At 37.9% G+C, this 24,549-nt stretch overlaps 1 protein-coding gene across 3 annotated transcripts in view; it reads left to right on the top strand.

Annotated features, from left to right (window-relative positions):
- PATJ (PATJ crumbs cell polarity complex component) overlaps positions 1–24,549 on the top strand; it is a 364,628-nt gene that overhangs the window by 5,746 nt on the left and 334,333 nt on the right. For all 3 annotated transcript variants that reach the window (XM_068992464.1, XM_068992473.1, XM_068992482.1), the window contains exons 5-8: positions 6,001–6,196; positions 8,616–8,744; positions 18,495–18,713; positions 23,152–23,254. In XM_068992464.1, the coding sequence (XP_068848565.1) occupies positions 6,001–6,196; positions 8,616–8,744; positions 18,495–18,713; positions 23,152–23,254 (647 nt within the window). The remainder of the gene's footprint in view (positions 1–6,000; positions 6,197–8,615; positions 8,745–18,494; positions 18,714–23,151; positions 23,255–24,549) is intronic.

Here is a 24,549-nt window from a genome sequence, read left to right as displayed (position 1 = left end):
ACCCCATGAATCGCAGCATGCCAGGCCTCCCTGTCCATCACCAACTCCTGGAGTTCACTCAGACTCACATCCACCGAGTCAGTGATGCCATCCAGGCATCTCATCCTCTGTCGTCCCCTTCTCCTCCTGCCCCCAATCCCTCCCAGCATCAGAGTCTTAGGATAGTCATATAATTTATTGTCCAAGTTGGGACATTTTGTTGGAGAGTTAGAGGCTGTGCCATTAATATGACCCTGAGACAGGAGGTATAATTAGGACTATTCTGGCAAAGCTAGGCAATCCAGGGTAAACTGGACTTAGAGTCACTTGACAGCAGCTTCTTTAAGGCTATGGAGTCCCTTGACAAAAAGCCTACTTAACTTTGATTGACTCAGATTTTCTTTTAAATTTTTTTTGACTTAAGAATCATTATTGGGATATAATTCACGTAATGTAAGTGTCACCATTTTGGGGTATGTAATTCAGTGGCTTTAGCGTATTTTCAATGTTGTTAACCATTTTGTGGTCCATTCTTACGTCTCAATTACCCTCTACTAATAGGTCTGTAAGTACAACCTGAGGTGAGCACTTCTGAAAAGAAGAGTTTCATATTTGAGTGTGTAAAGACTTGTCCCCACAGCTAAGCAGTCAGGGAGCTTTCTGGAACCAGTGGTGCTTAAGGGAAATATGAGAGGCAACAGTGGAGTCTCCAGAGGGCAGAAGGTGCTGGGGAGAGGAGTAGATACTTAACCTAAAGCCCTGAGAAGAGGTGGAACACAGCTCATATCTTAGGAGTGTGTCTGGTGTTTAGCTGATGTGGTAGCTTAGTGCAAGGCAGTGCAAAAAGTCGCTAGAGAGAGGTAGAGGCCAGCCATGCAGGACCTTCTGGATCATTTTAAATGGTCTTTCTTTCTTCTGAGGATTCTCCACATAGAACTGTGTTATATCAGGAGCTTACTGAACACCCTTTGGCTCTTGAAGTCATGGAAATCCATTATTTCTGAATGTTGCAGTGGAGAGAAAAGAACTGGTCTCACCCTGAATGCACACTGTGAATTCATTTATATATGTAGTAGGAGAGAGTTAAATTATAAATAATAGTAGGAGTAAAATGAGTTCAGCTTTAGAATGCATCAAAATAATATTTGCCAGAAGACTTCTGCAGTTTGTTTATTTTGGGTTAAGTTTATATTCCCTAAGCAGATAATGACTGGAAAGAAATGAGATGTCCTGGCAGTCTACTGGGTAGAAGAAAAGGTAGATTAAAATAGAATTGATTTCCAGAAAATAGGAAATTTTAATGTGAGTAAATTAAAGACCAATGTATTGCAAGATGAGTTATTAATATATCAGGGTCAAAAAGATTCAAGAGTAACTCACTCATTTGGGATTAATTAAGAAATTTCCCTTAATGAATAAGCTGTGAGTAGGAATTTAGGTGAAGAAGTTAGAGGAAGGAGGATGTGGGAGATAGGAAAATGGAAGGTGATTCCTGGATATTGTCATGGAGAGGTCATATTTAAAAATAAATGTTCCTTAAAAAAAAAAAAGATTTCTTCAGGACTAGGGAGAAGTTCACAAGCAACATTTTCAATGTTAAAAAATATATATTTCAAAATTATGAAGATCATTATGAAAGTAATACATGGCTATAATATAAAATATAGAAATATATTAACTCCTCCTATACACCAAAAAGCTCCTGGACTTTGACTACCCTGAGACAACTGTAGGAAGCACATTGGAATGTTTTTTTTGGCTGCACCGTGTCACTTGCATAATGTTAGTTTCCCAACTAGAAATTGAACCCAGGCCACAGCAGTGAAAGTGCTGAGTCCTAACCACTGGACTGTTGAGAAATTCACTAGAACATTTTCTTTTTATATAGACAAGGTCTTAAAGTATGTACAATTTTATATCACACTCTTGTTCTCTAATATAAGCCTTTCCTAATATAATAAAAGGATATATATAAGCAACATTTTTAATGCAATGTGATCTATTGTAAGAGCCAACCACAATTTTGGCATCAAAAATGAAATAACCAATTTGTTAGTTCCAAAGGAGAGTAGACAATGGCACCCACTCCAGTACTCTTGCCTGGAAAATCCCATGGATGGAGGAGCCTGATAGGCTGCGGTCCATGGGGTCGCTAAGAGTGGGGCACGAATGAGTGACTTCACTTTCACTTTTCACTTTCATGCGTTGGAGAAGGAAATGGCAACCCACTCCAGTGTTCTTGCCTGGAAAATCCCAGGGACAGGGGAGCCTGGTGGGCTGCCGTCTATGGGGTCGCACAGAGTCGGACACGACTGAAGTGACTTAGCAGCAGTAGCAAGGAGAGTATAAAACATAAGAGTCCCTCTTCTCAGGAAGCTTAAAATCTAGTAGAGGAGGATGTAGCTAGCTCTGTGGACAGCGCACTTAGTAAAAATGAACGCTCAGTGAGTGATAAGCAAGTAGCTCAGAGCATCATGATAATGAGGTGAGTGATGAAGAGACAGGAGACAGAAGCAAAGACACTTTATTGCAACATGGAGGGTGGATTGAATTTGGCTGAGTGGAGGGGAAGGGCATTAGAGATGGAGAAACCCATTTACACAAAAGCAGGAAATACCAGACATGTTTGAGAGGAAAAGGGTAGATCAGGATAGTTGGAAAAGGGGTTTAACTATAGAGAGAGGAAGCCAAGTTAGAAGAGTACTTTGGGGCCAAATGGGGCCTTTGAATACCAGTCAAGTTTACATTGTGTCCTAGAGGTCAGGAGCTACTGAATTCTGGTCCTGGATGAAGTTTTGCTGAATCTGCTGCTGTGACCTGAGAAAAGCATAAGGGTGATATAATGAATTTTCATAATTCTAAATTTATGAATTATACTTCTCTGTTCTGAGATGAATCCCTTCTCAAGAGATTTTTACTTTTGAAGGTTAAAGAAGTTCTTTTATGAAATAGTCATGGCAAAATTCTTTCCTTTGACGCTCCGCTCCTTACTGGCCAACAACCATAGACAGTCATTATATACTTTTGAGATGAGAAATACCGGCACAGTTCAGTTCAGTTCAGTCGCTCAGTCGTGTCCAACTCTTTGCGACTCCATGGACTGCAGCACGCCAGGCCTCCCTGTCCATCAGCAACTCCCAGAGTTTACTCAAACTCATGTCCATTGAGTAAGTGATGCCATCCTACCATTTCATCCTCGCCTTCAATCTTTCCCAGCATTGGAGTCTTTTCAAATGAGTCAGCTCTTCGCATGAGGTGGCCAGTGTATTGGAGTTTCAGCTTCAACATCAGTCCTTCCAATGAATATTCAGGACTGATTTCCTTGAGGATTGACTGGTTGGATCTCCTTGCAGATTCAGCACAGGAGAGCCTAGAAAAATAAACCTTGAGTAATTTTGCAAGTCAGGCTTTAGGATTAGATATGGATCTCAGTTAGATGGTTGACATTGAGAACAGAAGGAAGAGATGGGTGGATACAACAGAGATAAAGATAAGAAGGAACTGTGGAGATAATGAAGAGGAGGAGGGGTGTTTGGGAGATAATGAAGTCATATATAGTAAACCAGAGTAAATCCTATTCTTAGTATGCTCTTTAAGAAGTTACAGAGTATGGTTTACAGTCAGACTCTTAGATAAGATGCTAAACTCCCTTTAATTTCTTACATGTAAAATTTAACTAAAGTACTTTAAAAGGTGATTGTAAAGACTAAAGTAGATAATGCCTGTAAAGCATTTAGCAGAGTTTCTGGCTCCTAATAAGTGCTCAATAAATATTAACTATATTGAACATTTCTGGAGGAGGGCATGGCAAGCCAGTCCAGTATTATTTGATACTTGAATATTCAAGACTGATTTCCTTGAGGATTGACTGGTTTGAACTCCTTGCAGTCCAAGGGACTCTCAGGAGTCTTTTCCAGCACCACAGTTCAAAAGCATCAATTCTTCGGTGCTCAGCTTTCTTTATAGTCCAATTCTCATATCCAGACATGACTACTGGAAAAACCATAGCTTTGACTAGACGGACCCTTGTTGGTAACAAGTCCTCTTGCCTAGAAAATCCCATGGATGGAGGAGCCTAGTGGGCTACAGTCCATGGGGTCACAAAGAGTCAGACACGACTGAGGGACTTCACTTTCTTTTTTGGTAAAGTAATGCTTTGTAATATGCTGTCTAGGTTTGTCATAGCTTTTCTTCCAAGGAGGAAGTATCTTTTAATTTCATGGCTGCAATCACCATATGCAGTGATTTTGAAGCCCAAGAAAATAGTCTCTCACTGTTTCCATTGTTTCCCCATCTTCTTGACATGAAGTGATGGGACTGGATGCCATAATCTTTGTTTTCTGAATGTTGAGGTTTAGCCAACTTTTTCACTCTCCTCTTTCATTTTCATCAAGAGACTCTAGTTCTTCAATTTCTGCCATAAGGGTGGTGTCATCTCCATATCTGAGGTTATTGATATTTCTCCCTGCAATCTTGATTCCAGCTTGTGCTTCATCTAGGCCAGCATTTCGCATGATGTACTTTGTATATAAGTTAAATAAGCAGGGTGACAATATACAGCCTTGACCTACTCCTTTCCCTATTTGGAACCAGTCTGTTGTTCCATGTCCAGTTCTAACTATTGCTTCTTGAGTTGCATACAGATTTCTCAGGGGGAAGGTCAGGTGTTCTGTTATTCCCATCTCTTGAAGAATTTTTCACAGTTTGTCAAGATCCACACAGTCAAAGGCTTTAGCCTATTCAATAAAGGAGAAGTAGATGTTTTTCTGGAACTCTTTTGCTTTTTCAATGATCCAACGGATGTTGGTAATTTGATTTCTGGTTCTTCTGCCTTTTCTAAATCCAGCTTGAACATCTGGAAGTTCATGGTTCATGTACTGTTGAAGCCTGGCTTGGAGAATTTTGAATATTACTTTCTTAGCGTGTGAAATGTGTACAATTGTGCGGTAGTTTGAACATTTTTGGACTTTGTCTTTCTTTGGGATTGGAATGAAAAATGACCTTTTCCAGTCCTGTAGCCTGGAATTTGGCTGAATTTTCCAAATTTGCTGGCATATTGAGTACAGCACTTTCACAGCATCATCTTTTAGGATTTGAAATAGCTCAACTGGAAATCCATCATCTCCACTAGCTTTGTTTGTAGTGATGCTTCCTACATAGTCCACCGGAGAAGGGAATGGCAAACCACTTTAGTATTCTTGCCTTGAGGACATACGTATCCCTATGGCTGATTCATGTTGATGTATGGCAGAAACCAATTAAAATAAATCAATTAAAAAATATGAACTATAATGGCACTTTTTTCCCTTAAGATTTTGCTGATTTCTTTTTAAAAATATCCTTTTTTCCTTGGTTAGCAGCTGGGGATTGGTGATGGGAAGGAGATAAGGGCTCAGATATAGATTTGGAAATAATCTGTCTTGCTTTTCAAGGAGAGTTTAGCTTCTATTGACAAATGTTGGAGAAGTTAGGGACAATGGAGATGGGGTGAATCTGCTAGAGTGGAGGTTACTGGTGACCATGTAGCCCTATATGGTACATGGAGAAGTCAGATTGGAAGTTCAGGGGTACAGGGTAGTGCCGCAACGAGGACAATGCCTGTACTTGCAAAACTTTAGCACTAGGGCCCTATACATTGTTTTTGCTTATTTTCCAGCCAAATGGCTTTTAAAATGGTGTGGTGTGTAGGGATGCACTACTTAATTGGTTAATTAGCTAATAAGTGCTTTGATGAAAAGCACTCTGAAGAGCTCTGTTACATTATGCAATTAAATATTTCAATAATTGTGTTACGTGAAGTAGTACCATAAGGTATAAACTACTTGAATAATACATCTTGAAAACCAGGCTATTTGGATGGGAGGGGAGTTTGGGGGAGAATAGATACATGTATATGTATGGCTGAGTCACTTTGCTGTTCCACCTGAAACTATCGCAACATTGTTAATCGGCTGTACTCTAAAATAGAAAGTTAGAAAAATCTGGCTGTTATATCACTTACTATTTTCTTCTATCATCAAGGGATCAAAGGTTAAGGGAAAATGATCAGATATTGGCTATTAATCACACGCCACTGGATCAGAACATTTCCCACCAGCAAGCAATTGCATTGTTACAAGAAACCACTGGATCTTTGCGTCTAGTCGTGGCCAGGGAGCCAGTCCACACAAAAAGCAGCATTTCTACCAGCCTACCTGATGCAAATCTGCCTGACACAGTGAGTTGCAAATTTGGAAAAATCCTTAATTTTCAATCATACCTTCATTTTTTAATAAGTGTAAAGATATTTAGAAGATGTCATTTTACTTGTCATAGTTCAAGAAAGATTACATCTCCAAAGACAGCATTGGCATGTTAAACAAGATAGTTCATGAACAGTTTTTGTTGTGTTTTTCAGTGTCCTCTGATTCTCCTTGTTTAAGGTTATTATTTAACGTAGGGGGTAATTTATAGTATTGGGTGTAATTTGTTTGGTAATGGAAAGAGTTCCTTGGTCATGTAACCACTTAACTAATTAAGCTGAAACTCTAGTACTTTTGCTGCCTCGTGTGAAGAGTTGACTCACTGGAAAAGACTGATGCTGGGAGGGATTGAGGGCAAGAGGAGAAGGGGACGACAGAGGATGAGATGGCTGGATGGCATCACCAACTCAATGGACGTGAGTCTGAGTGAACTCCAGAAGTTGGTGATGGACAGGGAGGCCTGGCATGCTGTGATTCATGGGGTCGCAAAGAGTTGGACACAACTGAGCGACTGAACTGAACTGAATTAAGCTAGAAGTTTTTATTAGAGATTTACTGTGAGTATCTTAAGACTTGGTTATTTGCTTTAAAAATATTATTTTTATAAATTGGATTTTTTATGCCTAGATTATGGATACTGCAAAATTACAGAAGTGTGTGTGTGTGTGTGTGTGTGTGTGTGTGTGTGTGGATGTGTACTGAACAATTTAAAAGAATAAAAGTTTTTTAAAAAAAGAATAAAAGTTTATGTTCCTTTGGGAATCTTTAAACTTGCTTTGTAACATTTCACAGCTTTTGACCTGCATCTTCAGAACACAATCTAATAAATCTTATTTTCTTATAACACTAAGTGCTGGCTGATTTATTTAATTTTCATTCATTAGGAAAAAGAAAAAATAGACTTTCTGGGTACAGTACAAGGTCACAACACTAATGTACAGACATTTTCCCTATTGTAATCAGTAATATTTATACAACACAATTTACATAATAAATGGAATGAACAAAGTGGGAAGTTGCTTAGCATAGTGGTTAAGGAGTCCGGAGTCAGGCTAAGGTGAGTTCAAGTCCAGCTCTTACTTCATAACTGAGTCTTACTGGGCAGATGCTTTGAGTTCTCCACATCTCAGTTTCATCCTCTGTTGCTTGGAAGTTAATAACAAAGTGTCTAGTTTACAGAGATGTTGTCTAGTTCACAGAGATGTTGTGAGGATTAAATGAGATTGCATTAAATGTGAGGCTTAAATGAGAATGCATGTGAAGAGCTAAGCATAGTGCATGGGGCAGAATGTTAACTGCTGTCCCTAATTCAGGCAGTTTTAGCAAACATTGTTGCTTCCTGGATACTAGATATTGTGCCAGGTGTGAATCTATTAGATATTCCTGATAACTCTGGTTATTTTTAACATTGTGTAATAACTTTCCAATTTAGTATAATAGAAAAACTAAGTATGTCCTAATGTCTTGAGGGGTAGACTTTTGCCCTGCAGGTGAATTATGTGGATTTAATGTATACTTCTGATGGAGCCTGCTGTTAGAGGAAACATGCTATGTCTTTTAGTCTGATTTTGTATAATCCTTTTGCCAATATCTTCAGTTGGGTCTACATTTCTTCTTCAGAGTCTCTTCAATCATTCTGATCACTCTGTCCTCCTTACCATCTTATGCTTCACACTGCTGCCAGATTCTTTCTAAATCACTGTTTTGCTCCTGTTGTTTCCTCTTCTAAAACCTTCATTTATTCTCCTTATCTAAGCCTAGCTTTGTTCTTAAATTTCCCTTTTGCTTGAATGTATTTTTTCTTTGTAGAGCAATTAATGCTGCCTTTTCCTTGAAAGTGTTAGTTGCTCAGTCATGTCCAACTCCTTGCCCGTGAGGCTCCTCTGGCCATGGAATTCTCCAGGCAAGAATACTGGAGTGGGTTGCCTTTTTTCCTTGAAGTCTTTCATAATTTTTCATTGGATTTGACCTCTTGTCTCTATTGCCCTCCCATCTTTATAATATTTTATGATTCTCTTTTAATTCAGATAAACACATATTTATTGGTTCCTACTAGATGATTGGCACTGTGCTAGGTATCATACATAGACAGGGGAATGAGGCAATGTGTTTCTGTCAGCTTGGAGCTACAGTGTCTTATGATCCAATATTCTGTCTTGTATTTTAATTGTTTATGTTTTAGTTTACCTCTCTACCAGGTTATAAAATCCTTAAGAGGATCTCTGATCCTATAGAAATCATCTCTGAGTCACTAGAAAGTTGACTTGATTAATTACATAAATGAATATTAAATTTTTTTGGCATATCTGTTACTCTAATAATTACTGTATTGGTAAGCAATGAATGTATGTGTTTTTACTAACACTTTGATTTTTGCTTGCTATTACTTTGCAGATTCGTTGGGGTCATATTGAAGATGTTGAGCTCATTAATGATGGCTCTGGATTAGGTTTTGGAATCGTTGGGGGAAAATCAAGTGGTGTCGTTGTAAGAACTATAGTTCCTGGAGGATTAGCAGATCGAGTAAGTTGACCTTCTTTGATTTCATTTTGGTTTTATACAATTTAAATTGTACAGCTTAAAATGTAATTATGTAACATGGGTTACTAGAATTATGATTCTGTGACCAGAACTTAAGGATAGCTAAAAATTTTTTTTTTCTATAAGTGTTAATGTGTACTCACTCTGCTTTATTTTAAAAAGCTCCTAAATCAACTTTTTTCGGTGTGTGTATATGGTTTTTTTTTTTTTTGCCCTGTGATTGACAGTCATCTTGACTCTATCAAAAGACAATATTTTTTATTGAAGGGAATCATTAATGGGTATGGCATTCTGAGTATCTATGTTATTTTCTCCCTGTGTATCTCTCAAGGGTGTAAATGTTAAGATCAGATAGTACAATGATTACAAAATTTTATCCCAATATTGCATGAGATAAATTTCACGAGAATTATAATTTTTTGACAGTATAAATAAAAATACTACCCTTTATGATTTAGCAGTGTTTAAACTGAAAGTGGGCCATTTAAAAATTTATCAACTATTTCTGCTTAGTTTTACATCGAAGAAAATGTTAAGTACTACAGTGAATTTTTAAAAAGCACTTTAGAAATTTGAAGCTACTTAATAATGAGTTCATGTTGCATAGACTGTCCGTGATAATCAGTATGACATGTAAATTGTATGGGTTCACATCTTTATTGTTGCTGTTTGGTCACTAAGTTGTGTCTGACTCTTTTGCTACCCTATAAACTGGAGCCTGCCAGGCTCCTCTGTCCATAGGATTTATGTCTAGTTACATAGACATTTATTCCTTCATATAAAATATTAATGAAAACATATAAACATAAAAGTATCAATAAATGTGAACATACAGAGTATTAGTAAAAAACATATAAAGTATCAATAAAAATGAACTTCCTGTGCATGTATAGCTTTGAGGAAAACTTCTCAGCTCCCTATTTCTAGTCAAGATGGTTTCTTCTTCTTTTTTTTTTTCCTTTTTATTTTTTTATTTATTATTTATTATTTTTTTTAATTAATTTTTTTTAATTTAATTTTAAAATCTTTAATTCTTACATGTGTTCCCAAACATGAACCCCCCTCCCAAGATGGTTTCTTCTTATACAAACTGGAGCTACGAATATTCCTATTATTCTTTCAGCAGCTAAGTTTATTTACTTAGCATAATGGCTTTCAGAGTTTTGTCTGTGGGCCCTGAGGGTCCCTGAGTTTCTTGCAGAGGGTTTATAAGATCAAAATGACTTACATAATAATACTAAGATGTATTAGCCTTTTCACCATGTTGACGTTTGCACTGATGATGAACAAGCAGCGGTAGACTAGGCCTGCCGTTCCCTTTGTATGTATTAGAGCAATGGCACCGAGCTGTACTAGGACTCACTGCTTTCTTCTTTACCATGTGCCGCAACAACAACAAAAATGGCAGTTTCACTTTAAAAAGTGGAATAAAAACTAATTTAAGTAGAGTTTGACCTTTAAGTGCATGTCTTTTTAATATTGTGTTGCAGAATGGAGTATACCATAGAGCACTTCTGCCATACACTGAAGTATGGTGGTTGTCTTGAGGAAAAACATTTGAGAGACAAAGTGGCCACTTTTTAATATGGAACAGCATTTTAATTTTTAAAATTTATTCGATTTTTTAGTTTTTTGCCTTTATTTACAAAATTTTTTGAGATTTAATTTTTTTTAGATATATTATTTTAGTTTTAGGTGTAAAGAATAATGATATGCACTGAGTCTAATTAACGTCCATTACCACATAGTTAAAATTTTTTTTCTTGTGAAAAGAGCTTTTAAGATCTACTCTCTTAGCAGCTTTCAGGTATACAATAGAGCATTTTCACCTATAGTCACCGTGCTATGGTTTACATCCCTATGGTTTACTTATTTTATAGCTGAAATTTTGTTTCTTTTGACCTTCTTCATCCATTTTGCCCACCTTGCACCCTGCCTCCCCAGCAGCTGCCAATCTAGAATGTTATTTTTATTTTTGAAAGAATAACTGATAGAAAAATTATTATTCAGCCTTGGCTATCTGGTAGACGTTTCCTTGAAATGAATGAAGTAAGCCTGTTACTTAAAGGAAAATAGCTAGCAGCATTTGTTACTGATGATAATTTGAATTTTCAAGCAGAAATTAGAATTTTAGAAAATATTTCTCTGATTAGATTCTTAGTGATATTCAGTTCAGTTCAGTTCAGCCACTCAGTCGTGTCCGACTCTTTGCAACCCCATGAAGCACAGCACAACAGGCCTCCCTGTCCATCACCAATTCCCGGAGTTCCCTCAAACCCTTGTCCATTGTGTTGGTGATGCCATCGAGCCATCTCATCCTCCGTCATCCCCTTCTCCTCTTGCCCTCAATCTTTCCCAGCATCAGGGTCTTTTCAAATGAGTCAGCTCTCTGCATTAGGTGGCCAAAATATTGGAGTTTCAACTTCAACATCAGTCCCTCCAAAGAACACCCACGACTAATCTCCTTTAGATGGACTGGTTGGACCTCCTTGCAGTCCAAGGGACTCTCAAGAGTCTTCTCCAACACTAGGGTTCAAAAGCATCAATTCTTCGGTGCTCAGCTTTCTTTATAGTCCAACTCTCACATCCATACATGACCACTGGAAAAACCATAGCCTTGACTAGACAGACCTTTGTTGGCAAAGTAATGTCTCTGCTTTTCAATATGCCATCTAGGTTGGTCATAACTTTCCTTCCAAGGTGCAAGCGTCTTTTAATGTCATGGCTGCAGTCACCATCTGCAGTGATCTTGGAGCCCAGAAAAATAAAGTCTGATACTGTTTCCACTGTTTCCCCATCTATTTGCCATGAAGTGATGGGACTGGATGCCATGATCTTCGTTTTTTGAATGTGGAGCTTTAAGCCAACTTTTTCACTGTCCTCTTTCACTTTCATCAAAAGGCTTTTTAGTTCCTCTTCACTTTCTGCCATAAGGGTGGTGTCATCTCCATATCTGAGGTTATTGATATTTCTCCCAGCAATCTTGATTCCAGCTTGTGGTTCTTCCAGCCCAGGATTTCTCATGAGGTACTCTGTATATAAATTAAATAAGCAGGGTGACAATACACAGCCTTGACGTACTCCTTTCCTGATTTGGAACCAGTCTATTGTTCCATGTCCAGTTCTAACTGTTGCTTCCTGACCTGTATACAGGTTTCTCAAGAGACAGGTCAGGTCGTCTGGTATTCCCATCTCTTTCAGAATTTTCCACAGTTTACTGTGATCCACACAGTCAAAGTCTTTGGCATAGTCAATAAAGCAGAAATAGATGTTTTTCTGGAACTCTCTTGCTTTTTCCATGATGCAGCAGTTGTTAGCAATTTGATCTCTGGCTCCTCTGCCTTTCCTAAAGCCAGCTTGAACATCTGGAAGTTCACAGTTCACATTTTGCTGAAGCCTGGCTTGGAGAATTTTGAACATTACTTTACTAGCATGTGAGATGAGTGCAATTGTGTGGTAGTTTGAGCATTCTTTGGCATTACCTTTCCTTGGGATTGGAATGAAAACTGACCTTTTCCAGTCCTGTGGCTACTGCTGAGTTTTCCAAATTTGTTGACATATTGAGTGTAGCACTTTCACAGCTTCATCTTTTAGGATTTGAAATAGCTCAACTGAAATTCCATCACCTCCACTAGCTTTGTTCACAGTGATGCTTCCTAAGGCCCACTTGACTTCACATTCCAGGATGTCTGGCTCTAGATGAGTGATCACTCATCGTGATTATCTGAGTCGTGAAGACCTTTTTTGTGCAGTTCTTCTGTGTATTCTTGTCACCTCTTCTTAATATCTTCTGCTTCTGTTAGGTCCGTATCATTTCTGTCCTTTATCGAGCCCATCTTTGCATAAAATGTTCCTTCAGTATCTAATTTTCTTGAAGACATCTTAGTGATATTAATGAATATGATTTTTAATATTAAATAATGTATTGATCGTATGTCAGCATTTAGAAGATCTGCATAGCTGTGAGTCAGTATTTTCCGAAGATAAATGTTCAGAATGGCAAAATAATATACAGGTAAAAAAAAATCTATTGATAATTCAAGATCGATGAATAGATTTTAATTAAACATTATCTGAAAACTTGTTGATGTTTCAGATTCCTCATTGCAACTAATCTTTAAGAAATCATCACTTGTCAAGTTTTGGTGTGTTATCAAAGAATTAGGCTGAAAGAGCTATGGAAATAGTCTCCCATTTTCCAAATATATATCTGATAAAGGCCAGATTTTCTTTGTATACTTCAATCAGAGAAACACATGGCAACACACTGAATGCTGAAGCAAATATGAAAATTCAGCTGTCTTCTTTTAAGTCAGATACTAAAGAGATTTGTAACAATTTAAGAATACTGTTTTTCTCACAATTTTTTGTTTGTTTTAGAAAATAGAATTTTTATATAATTTGGCACCAGAGTTTAACCAAGATGACACATTAAGTGTAACCATGGTACCATCTATCACTACAGTCAAGATAATAAACATATTCATCACCCACAAAGGTCTATGCCCTTTTATAGTCCCTATTCCTTCATCCCCAATTATTTTTGAGTGTAAAGGAGATCAAGAAGGTTTAGAATGTCTTTTTATGGGTGTTCAAAACACATCTGTGGCACAAAACAAATAATAATCTTTAAGGTTTTTTTTTTTGAAAAATTTAGCAACTTTGAGATGAAATATTGTGGAATATTTTGGCATCTTTTCCCACTCAATCCCCCTCCTTTCAGTTCAGTTCAGTCGCTCAGTTGTGTCTGACTCTTTGAGACCCCATGGACTGCAGCGTGCCAGGCTTCCGGGTCCATCACCAGCTCCTGAAGCTTAGTCAAACCTATGTTCATCGAGTTGGTGATGCCATTCCAACCATCTCATCCTCTGTTGTCCCCCTCCTTTAGCAATTTTAATAGACTTATTTGGTAGAGTAGCATTTTTCAAGATGCAAAGTGGTTATTTTTAAATAACAAAGGGTCAAAGAAATTTAGAAAGTACCAAGTTAAACAAAATCAAGTAGATTTCTTTACTGTAAGAATTATCCGAGCTATTAAATACTGATGTATATTATGAATTTTCACAAGCAGAATGTGATGTGCAGATTTTTCATTGGTGGCACTGTTAATAAAAGCCCAGGTCTGATTTTCACCCTTTCCTGGAAGGGATTGTCACTGTTTCAGGTCTTCAGAATGGGGTGGTCATGTGCGCATCAAAGTCATAATGTAGACATGAGTTTTTATGCTAGACTTTGTTGTCTGCCTAATATACAGTATTCTTGTATAATTCTTAAAACAGTCATAGATTTTATTACCAAATTATAGATATGGAAACTTAAGGAATTGCCCAAAGCTACACAACTTAAAAATGGCAGAGTCAGAATTGAGCCCACATGTGGCAGATTTACTGTTTAAATCTCCCTACTCAGAGTTGATCCCAGTGTTTTCATTTTCTTGTGTACACCTGTCCAGGGTTGGTCGAGCCTATCAGGGAATTGCCAGCTGTAACAGTAATATTGCTGTTGGCTCTCTTATATAAGGAATATATGCTGTGCTGTTTTAATCCCTCAGTCGTGTCCAACTCTATGGGACCCCATGAACTGTAGCCCACCAGGTTCCTCTGTCCATGGGGATTCTCTAGGCAAGGGTACTGGAGTGGGTTACCATGCCCTCCTCCAGGGGATCTTCCCAATCCAGGGATCAGACTCAGATCTCCTGCATTGCAGGCAGATTCTTTACTGTCTGAGTCACCAGGGAAGTCCAAGAATATCGGAGTGGTCAGCCTATCCCTTCTCCCGGGGATCTTCCTGACCTAGGAATCAAATTAGGGTCTTCTGCCCTGCAGGCAAATTCTTTCCAGCTGAACTACCAGGGAAGCCCATGGTGAGACCTAAATATAGGGGACAGAGCAGTATTCTCTTTTCTCTCCTCCTCATCCCAGCTAAATGGCAGATCAAATCTCTTCAACTAACTCTGTGTTTTGTTGCTAAATCTTTAGAGTTGTTGCTTATGTAGCCTGATTATGGCTTTAAAATTATTAAAGGGAATATTGTTTTTCATTAAAATGTACTCATACTTTTGACTATTAGTACTCACTGTTGACTATGGCAATCTTCATGGTAAGGGCGTATCAATGTCTTAGGTCCTTAGTTAGATGTGGTTGAGATTGATTGTAAAGTGATACTTACATTCTGCTAAAGGGGTTAATTAATACTAAATACTTTCTTTAAAGGCTATGAACTTGTGTAACAGAAAGTTAGAAAAGCAAGTCAGTGTTTCTTATTTTAAAAAGTTCATAAAATGGCCCCTTGTATTTCCTTTTGTGTACATATCAGTCAGTATGGGGTAGAGTTGGGGGATATGGCAAAGAAAACCTGAGTCTACAGAAGTATCAGGAATGGATGCATCTGAGAATGCTGTAAGCAAGACACTAGGCTGAAGCTTTTGACATGTAGTATTGAGTTTAGTGCTTACAACTCAATGAGAGAGGAATTTATCCCCATCTTGCTTAAAGAAGGACCTGAGATTTATGTAGGATCAGTAACTGATCTGTGGCCCTACACCTTAACCAAAGTAGTGCCAGGATAAACTTGGATGCGTCTGACTCCAGTGCCTTTACTTGTCATTTTACTGTTTACTGCCTCTAATGTTGTAAATGAAATGAAAAAATATTGATTTATATGAATTTTTTAGAAATGTTCATTGGTACATAGTTACAATGAGGGGTCTTCCTTGGTGGCTCATTGATAAAGAACCTACTAGTGCAGGAGAGGTGAATTTGATCTTTGGGTCAAAAAGATTCCCTGGAGAAGGAAATGGCAATCCACTCCAATACTCTTGCCTGGGAAATCCCATGGACAGAGGAGCCTGACAGGCTGCAGTTCATGGTGGGGTCTCAAAAGAGTCAGACAGGGCTTATTGACTAAACAAGAACAACAAGTTACAATGAGCAATCAGTAGATGTTATTAGGATTAATTCCATGGATAGGAAAATTATTTGATATTGTCCCAAGGTACTCTCCAAAATTCACAGTACCTGAAACATACATCTTTTGAGGATTCTGTTCAGCTATTTCAGAAATTTTCAGCAGTTAGAAGTGTTTTTTTTTTTTTTTAATTGGTATTGGTAGTGTAAAACTTCTTTGTTTTGCAGAAATGTCTTTCATGTGCTGTGGAGGAATTCTAGGGACATCACATATATTGAGTTACCCTGTTTTCTCCCAAAGGTGACTTGTAGAGCACAACCTATTTAAAAGTTGTCATGAATTATTGACTTTTTGGTATCAGGCAATTATGAATCATGTTATAATAGCTATCCATTAACCTTTAATATTAGGCTTCCGTGGTAGCTCAGCTGGTAAAGAGTCTGCTTGCTATGCAGGAGACCCCAGTTTGTCAGGAAGATCCCCTAGAGAAGGGATAGGCTGCCCACTCCAGTATTCAAGGACTTCCCTGGTGGCTCAGATGGTAAAGATACCACCTGCAATGTGGGAGACCTGGGTTCAATCCCTGGCCTGGGAAGATCCCCTGGGGGAGGGCATGGCAACCCACTCCAGTATTCCCTCCTGGAGAATCCCCTTGGACAGAGGAGCCTGGTGGGCTACAGTCCATGGGCTTGCAAAGAGTCGAACATGACTGAGTGACTAAGCACGCACAACTTTTAATACTAAGAAGGAATGGGACCAGCCAAGGATTAGAGAGTGGGCGTGAACTATTGAGGAAAGTGAGGAATTTTCTTTCTAGAATAATCAAGCATTCCCTGGTGGCTCAGATGGTAAAGAATAATCAAGGCCCAGCTTGAGGCCCCTGAACAGTTGGTTATTCCCAGTAATTTTGCTTTATGTCTATAAACTGGTATTTTTCCTATCCTTCAAATTATTGGCCAGGGCTTTGGAAATGTGAGTAGCATAAGGTGGGCGTACTTATTTTGGTTTGGCCAAAATTTTCATTTGGTTAGTGAATATGTTCAGTAAAATTCTTAATGAAAATTAAAATGTCTTTTATTTTTACTTAAAACAGTGTGCACTTTTTGGCCACCCAATACTTAGTACCTTCCTTTAATTCCTTAAGGGAAAGAGCATTTATTTTATAAAGTCATTATATTCTCAGAGAAGGCGATGGCACCCCATTCCAGTACTCTTGCCTGGAAAATCCCATGGACGGAGGAGCCTGGTAGGCTGTAGTTCATGGGGTCGCACAGAGTCGGACACGACTGAAGCAACTTAGGGGCAGCAGCAGCAGCAGCAGCAGCAGCAGCAGCAGCAGCAGCATTATTTTCTGCCAATGACATGCTGCCTTTTAATTAAAGACCAATGATAGAAATAGCTTGGAATCAAAAGTGGTAATAATTTCATTTTCTGAATTGGGTAGGTATTTAGTGTTATTTTTTAATTTTTGGAGAAACATTTATTTCTTTTGTAGCTCAGACCTAAAATCCTTTAGATTTTCAAATAGTTTTTGAATTGAAATTATCATGTATAACAATCTAGCAGAGAGCTTATAATACAGAGTAATAAATATTTTTTAAACCCATAAATGCTATGGATTATGCTAATTTAGCATGGACATGCTAACTTGAATTAAAGTATTTTTTTCTTAAAAAAATATATATAAATGATACTGTGTTTTCTCTGTAATAGTATATTACCCCTTTCTCAGCTATTTTAATTTTTTGCCTTTCATACTATCTTTGCCCTTATGCATAATTTTTTCTCTCTTTTGAAAGAATCTGTGAGTTAATAAACTTTTACATTTGAATGTGTGATTAGCATGCTATGACTTTGAATTTTGGCATAGCTATTTATTGGCTATCATTGATTTATGATTTCTGTTAAAGAACTAAAAGGATTCTATACCTTTTAGTTTCCTTCCACAATAGATAGGCTATGAAAGGAGAATGTTAATCAGAAAGTATCAGTAATATGCAGTATTTGGGGCTGCCGGACTTTAAAAGCTAGCTGTCATTTTGGTGTCTTTCCTATCAATCTGATTATGATTGTTTTTGCACTTGTGAATTCTGTATGACACCTGTTTTTCTGAAAGAAGAAAATGTTTGACTTTCAGTGACAGGTGCAAATTATCTGCATCATTTTAAATTGAGTTGAGGTAAAATAGGAAAAAAAATAATGCTTAGGAAATTATTAAATATGTACTTAGCATGAAATGTCCTTTGTCCAAGTCAAGTATGCAAATACTTATCTCCATATTCTTTATTCTGTGTTCAGGGCATAATTTTGTTCAAGAATCATTTATTCACAGAAGCATCTTACCCTTATTTTTCATGAATACTGACTGTCAAGTAGCTGGTTATTTTATTTCATGTTTGTTGCCTTAGTAAAAATAGAATATCAAATTATCAATGCTTAAAGTAGAAATCCAGCAATTAGTATTTTCTTCTTCCATAATAATTTCCTCCTTGCATCTATTACTTTTCTCTAAGTCTTTCCAAATGGTTCTGAATTGAATTGCCTTTCTGTTTCACAACTTCTGTTTGCTTGCAGTAGCTTCTAGTGCCTTCTGCAGAATTCACAGTAAAACATATAGTTTTCTACTCATTATTTTGATCTAACACCTTCTTTCATTCAGGCTTCTGCAAAACTGGGGAAAAGGAAGGGTGGAAAAAGGAAGGATGGGGAATAGACTTTAGTTTTAAGGCCTCCTTCCTTTCTCCTTCTGATGAATTGTTATTATGAGTGAAATTAGATCAATGATTTCTCAGAATAATTTTGTTTTTCTGTTTTCTTGGATTAAAGGATGGAAGACTCAAAACAGGGGATCACATCTTGAAGATTGGTGGCACAAATGTGCAGGGAATGACTAGTGAGCAAGTTGCGCAAGTGCTAAGGAACTGTGGGAATTCTGTCAGGATGCTTGTTGCAAGAGACCCAGTTGGTGAAATTTCCATAACCCCTCCTACTCCTGCAGCCTTGCCTGTTGCTTTGCCTGCTGTGGCCAACAGGAGCCCTAGTTCTGTGAGTATATAAATTATTCTTTCATCATAGATTCAGTACTGGGTGTGATACATTGCCGGATTAGAAATGCTTTCAGTTCCAAGTGCCGTGTGAATGTGGGTCATGTCTCAGTGCTCAACAATGAAGCAGAGGAGAGCCCAACTTGGAGACACTAGACAAGTTTGATTTTCTTCTTTGTCATTTCTCAGGGTTACGGTTTCAACAGGAGAAGGCAATGGTAACACACTCCAGTACTCTTGCCTGGAGAATCCCAGGGACTGAGGAGCCTGGTGGGCTGCAGTCCACGGGGTCGCACAGAGTCGGACACGACTGAAGCGACTTAGCAGCAGTAGCAGAGCCTCTACTACTCATCCGTAAATTGGAGACTAATAATATCTGCCATTCCTATTTCATTAGATTGGGAAAGAAATATCCAGGTAGTGGAGGGGAAACTGTAAATACTGGTCAATGTATGAGTATTATCATTGATAAGACCAAACTGGCCAAGGGCTGCTGCTGCTACTGCTGCTGCTAAGTCTCTTCAGTTGTGTCCAACTCTGTGAGACCCCATAGACGCCAGCTCACCAGGCTCCCCCGTCCCTGGGATTCTCCAGGCAAGAATACTGGAGTGGGTTGCCATTTCCTTCTCCAGTACATGAAAGTGAAAAGTGAAAGTGAAGTTGCTCAGTCGTGTCCGACTCTGTGCGACCCTATGGACTGTAGCCCGCCAGGCTCCTCCATCCATGGGATTTTCCAGGCAAGAGTACTGGAGTGGGGTGCCATTGCCTTCTCCAGGTCAAGGGCAATAGACACTAATAATAATAATATTCTGATTGCTAACAATTGTTATAGTTATATAATAATAATTATTATTAATCATTATCAAGCACCTAGATTTATCCAAGTCATCTGAATTCTTTGGAAGAATTCTGCAAGATAGGTCTTATCCATTCAATAAATGAGAAGATGGGAGTCCAAATAACTTATTAAAGGTCATATAGGTAGTAAGTTGCAAACTGGAATTTGAATTTAGATCTTTCTGGTCCCTTTTAAGCGCTTTGTTTTTTTCTTCCAGTCTTACTGAGATATAATTGACATACAGCACTTTATAAGTTTAAGGTGTACAGCATAGTGATTTGATTTATATACATCATGAAGTAATCATCACACAGTAAGTTTAGTGAACATCCATTATCTCTATCTGTATAGGTACACAATTAAAAAAGTAGAAAAAAAATTTTTCTTGTGATGAGAACTCAGGATTTACTCTCAGCTTTTATATATAACATACGATGCTAATTATACTTATCATGTTGTACCTTACATCCCTGGTGCTGCTGCTAAGTTGCTTCAGTCGTGTCCGACTCGGTGCGACCCCGTAGACGGCAGCCCACCAGGCTCCCCCATCCTTGGGATTCTCCAGGCAAGAACACTGGAGTGGGTTGCCATTTCCTTCTCCAATGCATGAAAGTGAAAAGTGAAAGTAAAGTCGCTCAGTCGTGCCCAACTCTTAGTGACCCCATGGACTGCAGCCTACCAGGCTCCTTCGTCCATGGGATTTTCCAGGCAAGAGTACTGGAGTGGGTTGCCATTGCCTTCTCCGACCTTACATCCCTAGGACTTATTTATCTTAAAACTGAGAATTTGTAGCTTTTGAACACCTTAATCTGGCCTCCTTACCCTTCAATTCCAAGCTCTTTCCAACCATATCACAGGCTCTGAATCAGGAGATAATGAGGTGAAAGGAAAGAAATAGTTTTTAAAAGGAGGAGCCAGGACGAAGAGGAAAGAAAAGAGAAGTGATTATGGCAGAAGAGGGTGGGAAGCCACCTCTCATATTCATTTGAGGAACCATTTGATGTCTTCTGGAAAGGCCTTCCCTAATGGGAACCACATGAGAAGAAGTTTTCTGTCAGAGATATTAGAATCTGTCTGAGGTAATAGAATTAGATATATAATTCTAATATCTCTGACATATATTCTTCTTTTGATTTCTTCTCCAAACTTGTTAGAATCATTTTCTTTTCCCTCCATTACTTTGGATATCTGAAGACTTCTACTTTGTAATGAGGGACCAATGTAGCTGCGTGGTCAGTGAAAATTTGATGCAAACAATTATTTACTTTTTATTGTTAAAGGTTTGAATTGAAAGCAAGGTGTTATGTTTTTAGACACCTTGAAGTTCAAGCTGGTTTTAGAAAAGGCAGAAGAACCAGAGATCCAATTGCCAACATCTGTTGGATATTTGAAAACACAAGAGAGTTCCAGAAAAACATCTATTTCTGCATTATTGACTATGCCAAAGCCTTTGACTGTGTGGATCACCACAAACTGTGGAAAATTCTTAAAGAGATGAGAATACCAGACCACCTGCCCTGCCTCTTGAGAAATCTATATACAGGTCAGGAAGCAACAGTTAGAACTAGATGTGGAACAACAGACTGGTTCCAAATTGGGAAAGGAGTAGGTCAAGGCTGTATATTGTCACCCTGCTTATTTAACTTATATGCAGAGTACATCAGGAGAAGGCAATGGCAGTCCACTCCCGTACTCTTGCCTGGAAAATCCCATGGATGGAGGAGCCTGGTAGGCTGCAGTCCATGGGGTCGCTAAGAGTCAGACACGACTGAGCAACTTCACTTTCACTTTTCACTTTCATGCATTGGAGAAGGAAATGGCAACCCACTCCAGTGTTCTTGCCTGGAGAATCCCAGGGACAGGGGAGCCTGGTGGGCTGCCATCTGTGGGGTCCCACAGAGTCGGACACGACTGAAGTGACTTAGCAGCAGCAGCAGCAGCGCCAGCACAGTACATCATGTGAAATGCTGGGCTGGATGAAGCACAAGCTGGAATCAAGATTGCTGGGAGAAATATCAATAACCTCAGATATGCAGATGGTACCACCCTTATGGCAGAAAGTGAAGAAGAACTAAAGAGCCTCTTGATGAAAGTGAAAGAGGAGAGTGAAAAAGTTGGCTTAAAGCTCAACATTCAGAAAACTAAGATCATAACATCTGGTCCCATCACTTTTTGGCAAATAGATGGGGAAACAGTGGCTGACTTTATTTTTTTGGGCTCCAAAATCACTGCAGATGGTGACTGCAGCCATGAAATTAAAAGACGCTTACTCCTTGGAAGGAAAGTTATGACCAACCTAGAAAGCATATTCAAAAGAAGAGACATTGCTTTGCCAACAAAGGTCCGTTTAGTCAAGGCTTTGGTTTTTCCAGTAGTCATGTATGGATGTGAGAGTTGGACTATAAAGAAAGCTGAGTGCCAAGGAATTGATGCTTTTGAAATGTGGTGTTGGAGAAGACTCTTGAGAGTCCCTTGGACTGCAAGGAGATCCAACCAATCTATCCTAACGGAGATCAGTCCTGAATATTCATTGGAGAGACTGATGTTGAAGCTGAAACTCTAATCCTTTGGGCACCTGATGTGAAGAACTGACTCACTGGAAAAATCCCTGATACTAGGAAAGATTGAAGGCGGGAGGAGAAGGGGACAACAAAGGATGAGATGGTTGGATGGCACCACCGACTCAATGAACATGAGTTTGAGTGAACTCTGGGAGTTGGTGATGGACAGGGAGGCTAGTTGTGTTGCAGTCTGTGGGGTCACAGAGTCGGACACCACTGAGTGACTGTGCTGAACTGAACTGCTTTTTTACAGAAAATTTTTAATTAGAAGACAAATAATGATAAGTTTTAGGTTAACATTTTTTGCTCGTAATAATTATTACTATAATTAGTCTTCCATTTGTTTCTTTTTCTTTACGTTAAATTCTTTCAGATACAAATTTATGGTGAGTTTTTTCTAAGTGGTTGTATTAATTTTTTGTCATTGTGTGACAAATTATCACAAACTTAGTGGCCTGAAGCAATACCCATGGTTGGTCCACATTTCTGTAGGTCAGAAGTCTTGGTGAACTTGACTGGGTTCTGCTTAGATTCTTACAAAAGCTAAATCAAGATATTGGCCTGGCTGAGCTCTTAGCTAGGTACTCTAGGGACGGTTCATTTCCAAACTGTCATATTGTTGGCGGAATACAGTTTCTTATAGCCGTAGAACCAAAATCTCTCTTTACTGTCTGCCAGCATAGGACATCTTTCAGCTCTTTAAGGCCCTTTGTATTCCTTCTCACATGATGCCTCCTTCTTTGAACCACAGGTCCAGTCCTTACGCTTCACATCTTTTTCACATCCCTTTCTACCATCAATAGGAGAAAACGCTCTGCTTTTGAAGGATGCCTTCTTAGGTTAGACTCACCTGGATAATTTCCCTTTTTCATGACATAAACACAAGAATGGCATCAGGGATCAAAAGACATGGGGACAATCTTAAAATTCTGTGTACCACAGGTCTTCAGAAAATACTTGACAAACCATTCACAAATTGCTTTTATACATACAGTTATATAACTAAACATTATACATAATAAGACTATTTTTCTTTTCAGGACAATTCTACTCTTTTTGAAACTTATGATGTTGAACTCATTAAAAAAGATGGACAAAGTCTTGGGATTAGAATTGTTGGTTATGTTGGAACGTCTCAGACAGGTAGATGAATCATCTCTGTTTTATATTTGGAAATAATTGTAAAGGATGTTAAAGTTTCTAGATAATAAAATTAAATATCTGCAGATTTTAGTTTAAACATTGAACAATAAAACCATGAATCTATAATAGCAACTAGTTACAAAAAATGATTAGAGAATCACAGTTTTATCTCAGTAGTTTTATAGCTGGCTCAATAGTCATTAACAAAAGAATTTAATTATCCAACACAATGTATAACATTTGAATTATACCTCCTCTTGTGTCTAAGATATATATTTTGAATATTGTGAGTGTTACATATTATGGCATTTTATATGTGATAAAGTAAAATGATTACTGTGTGTATTTCATATTGTGAATGTCAAAAAATATTGCTATTATGTTTAATCATCAAAAGAAGATAAAATGAACACTTTAATTAGAATTATTTTTCTTTCATATAAAGGGAATACTTGTAAGAATAAGTGTATACAAGAATAAGTGCCCAAGTATCTCTGAATAATATTCCCTGAACTCCTTCATGCAAAGCTCTGGTAATTTTCACTGTAAGAGTTATCCTATTATGATAAGAAATAACTGTAAAAAGGAAAAATAAATCTTTTCCATGAATATTTGCTTGTAAGATGAAAAGTTAGAGTTATAAAATGTTCTAGTGTTTTAAAACTTGCAAGGTTAGAGAGTTAATTTTTTTAAGTTATTATTTTGCATTTTATAGCAGGTGGGAAAGATTAAAAGTGCTAATGTATTCAGAGTCCTGAATGAAATTCATGTCAGACCACCTTGTGCTATTTTAGCCTAATGAAATAGCTGTTTTCAGACCTGTAGATTTTCCTGAGTGCCACCATTTTTAGGTTTAGAATTTAAATGAGTTCCAAAAGAGCTAAGTATGGATTATATAATAATGTTGCCAAAAAACTCTGTGTTGAGTAGCTCTTTAATATGCTGTCCCGTTAGAGAAATCATGGCTAAGTTCCTAAACTTGTGGTTTATATATACTAGCAGTATACTTACAGAGTAAAATGAAGTGAGTAGCTGATAGATAATTGAGAAAAATTCATGTTTATGTTACCAAATGAAGAAAAGAAACATTTTACTTTATCCTCAAAAGAAGTTTTTGGGACTTGAGCAGGGAATGGAGAAGTAGCATTGAATCAAAAAACTAGAATATTCCATAACTCAGTATGCTTTTTAATGTGCAGTCTTTCAAAATAATTTTTGCTTTATTTTTTGGAACTTTTGAGCAGTTGGTTTGCTTAGTTTCAGAGGGAGTAGAAAAATGAATGTAAGAAATGTCT

This window comes from Capricornis sumatraensis, chromosome 2 (genome assembly GCF_032405125.1).
Source record: "Capricornis sumatraensis isolate serow.1 chromosome 2, serow.2, whole genome shotgun sequence".
NCBI lineage: Eukaryota > Metazoa > Chordata > Mammalia > Artiodactyla > Bovidae > Capricornis > Capricornis sumatraensis.
The sequence above is the reverse complement of the archived record's forward strand: the minus strand, read 5'-3'. Positions and strand labels throughout refer to the sequence as shown.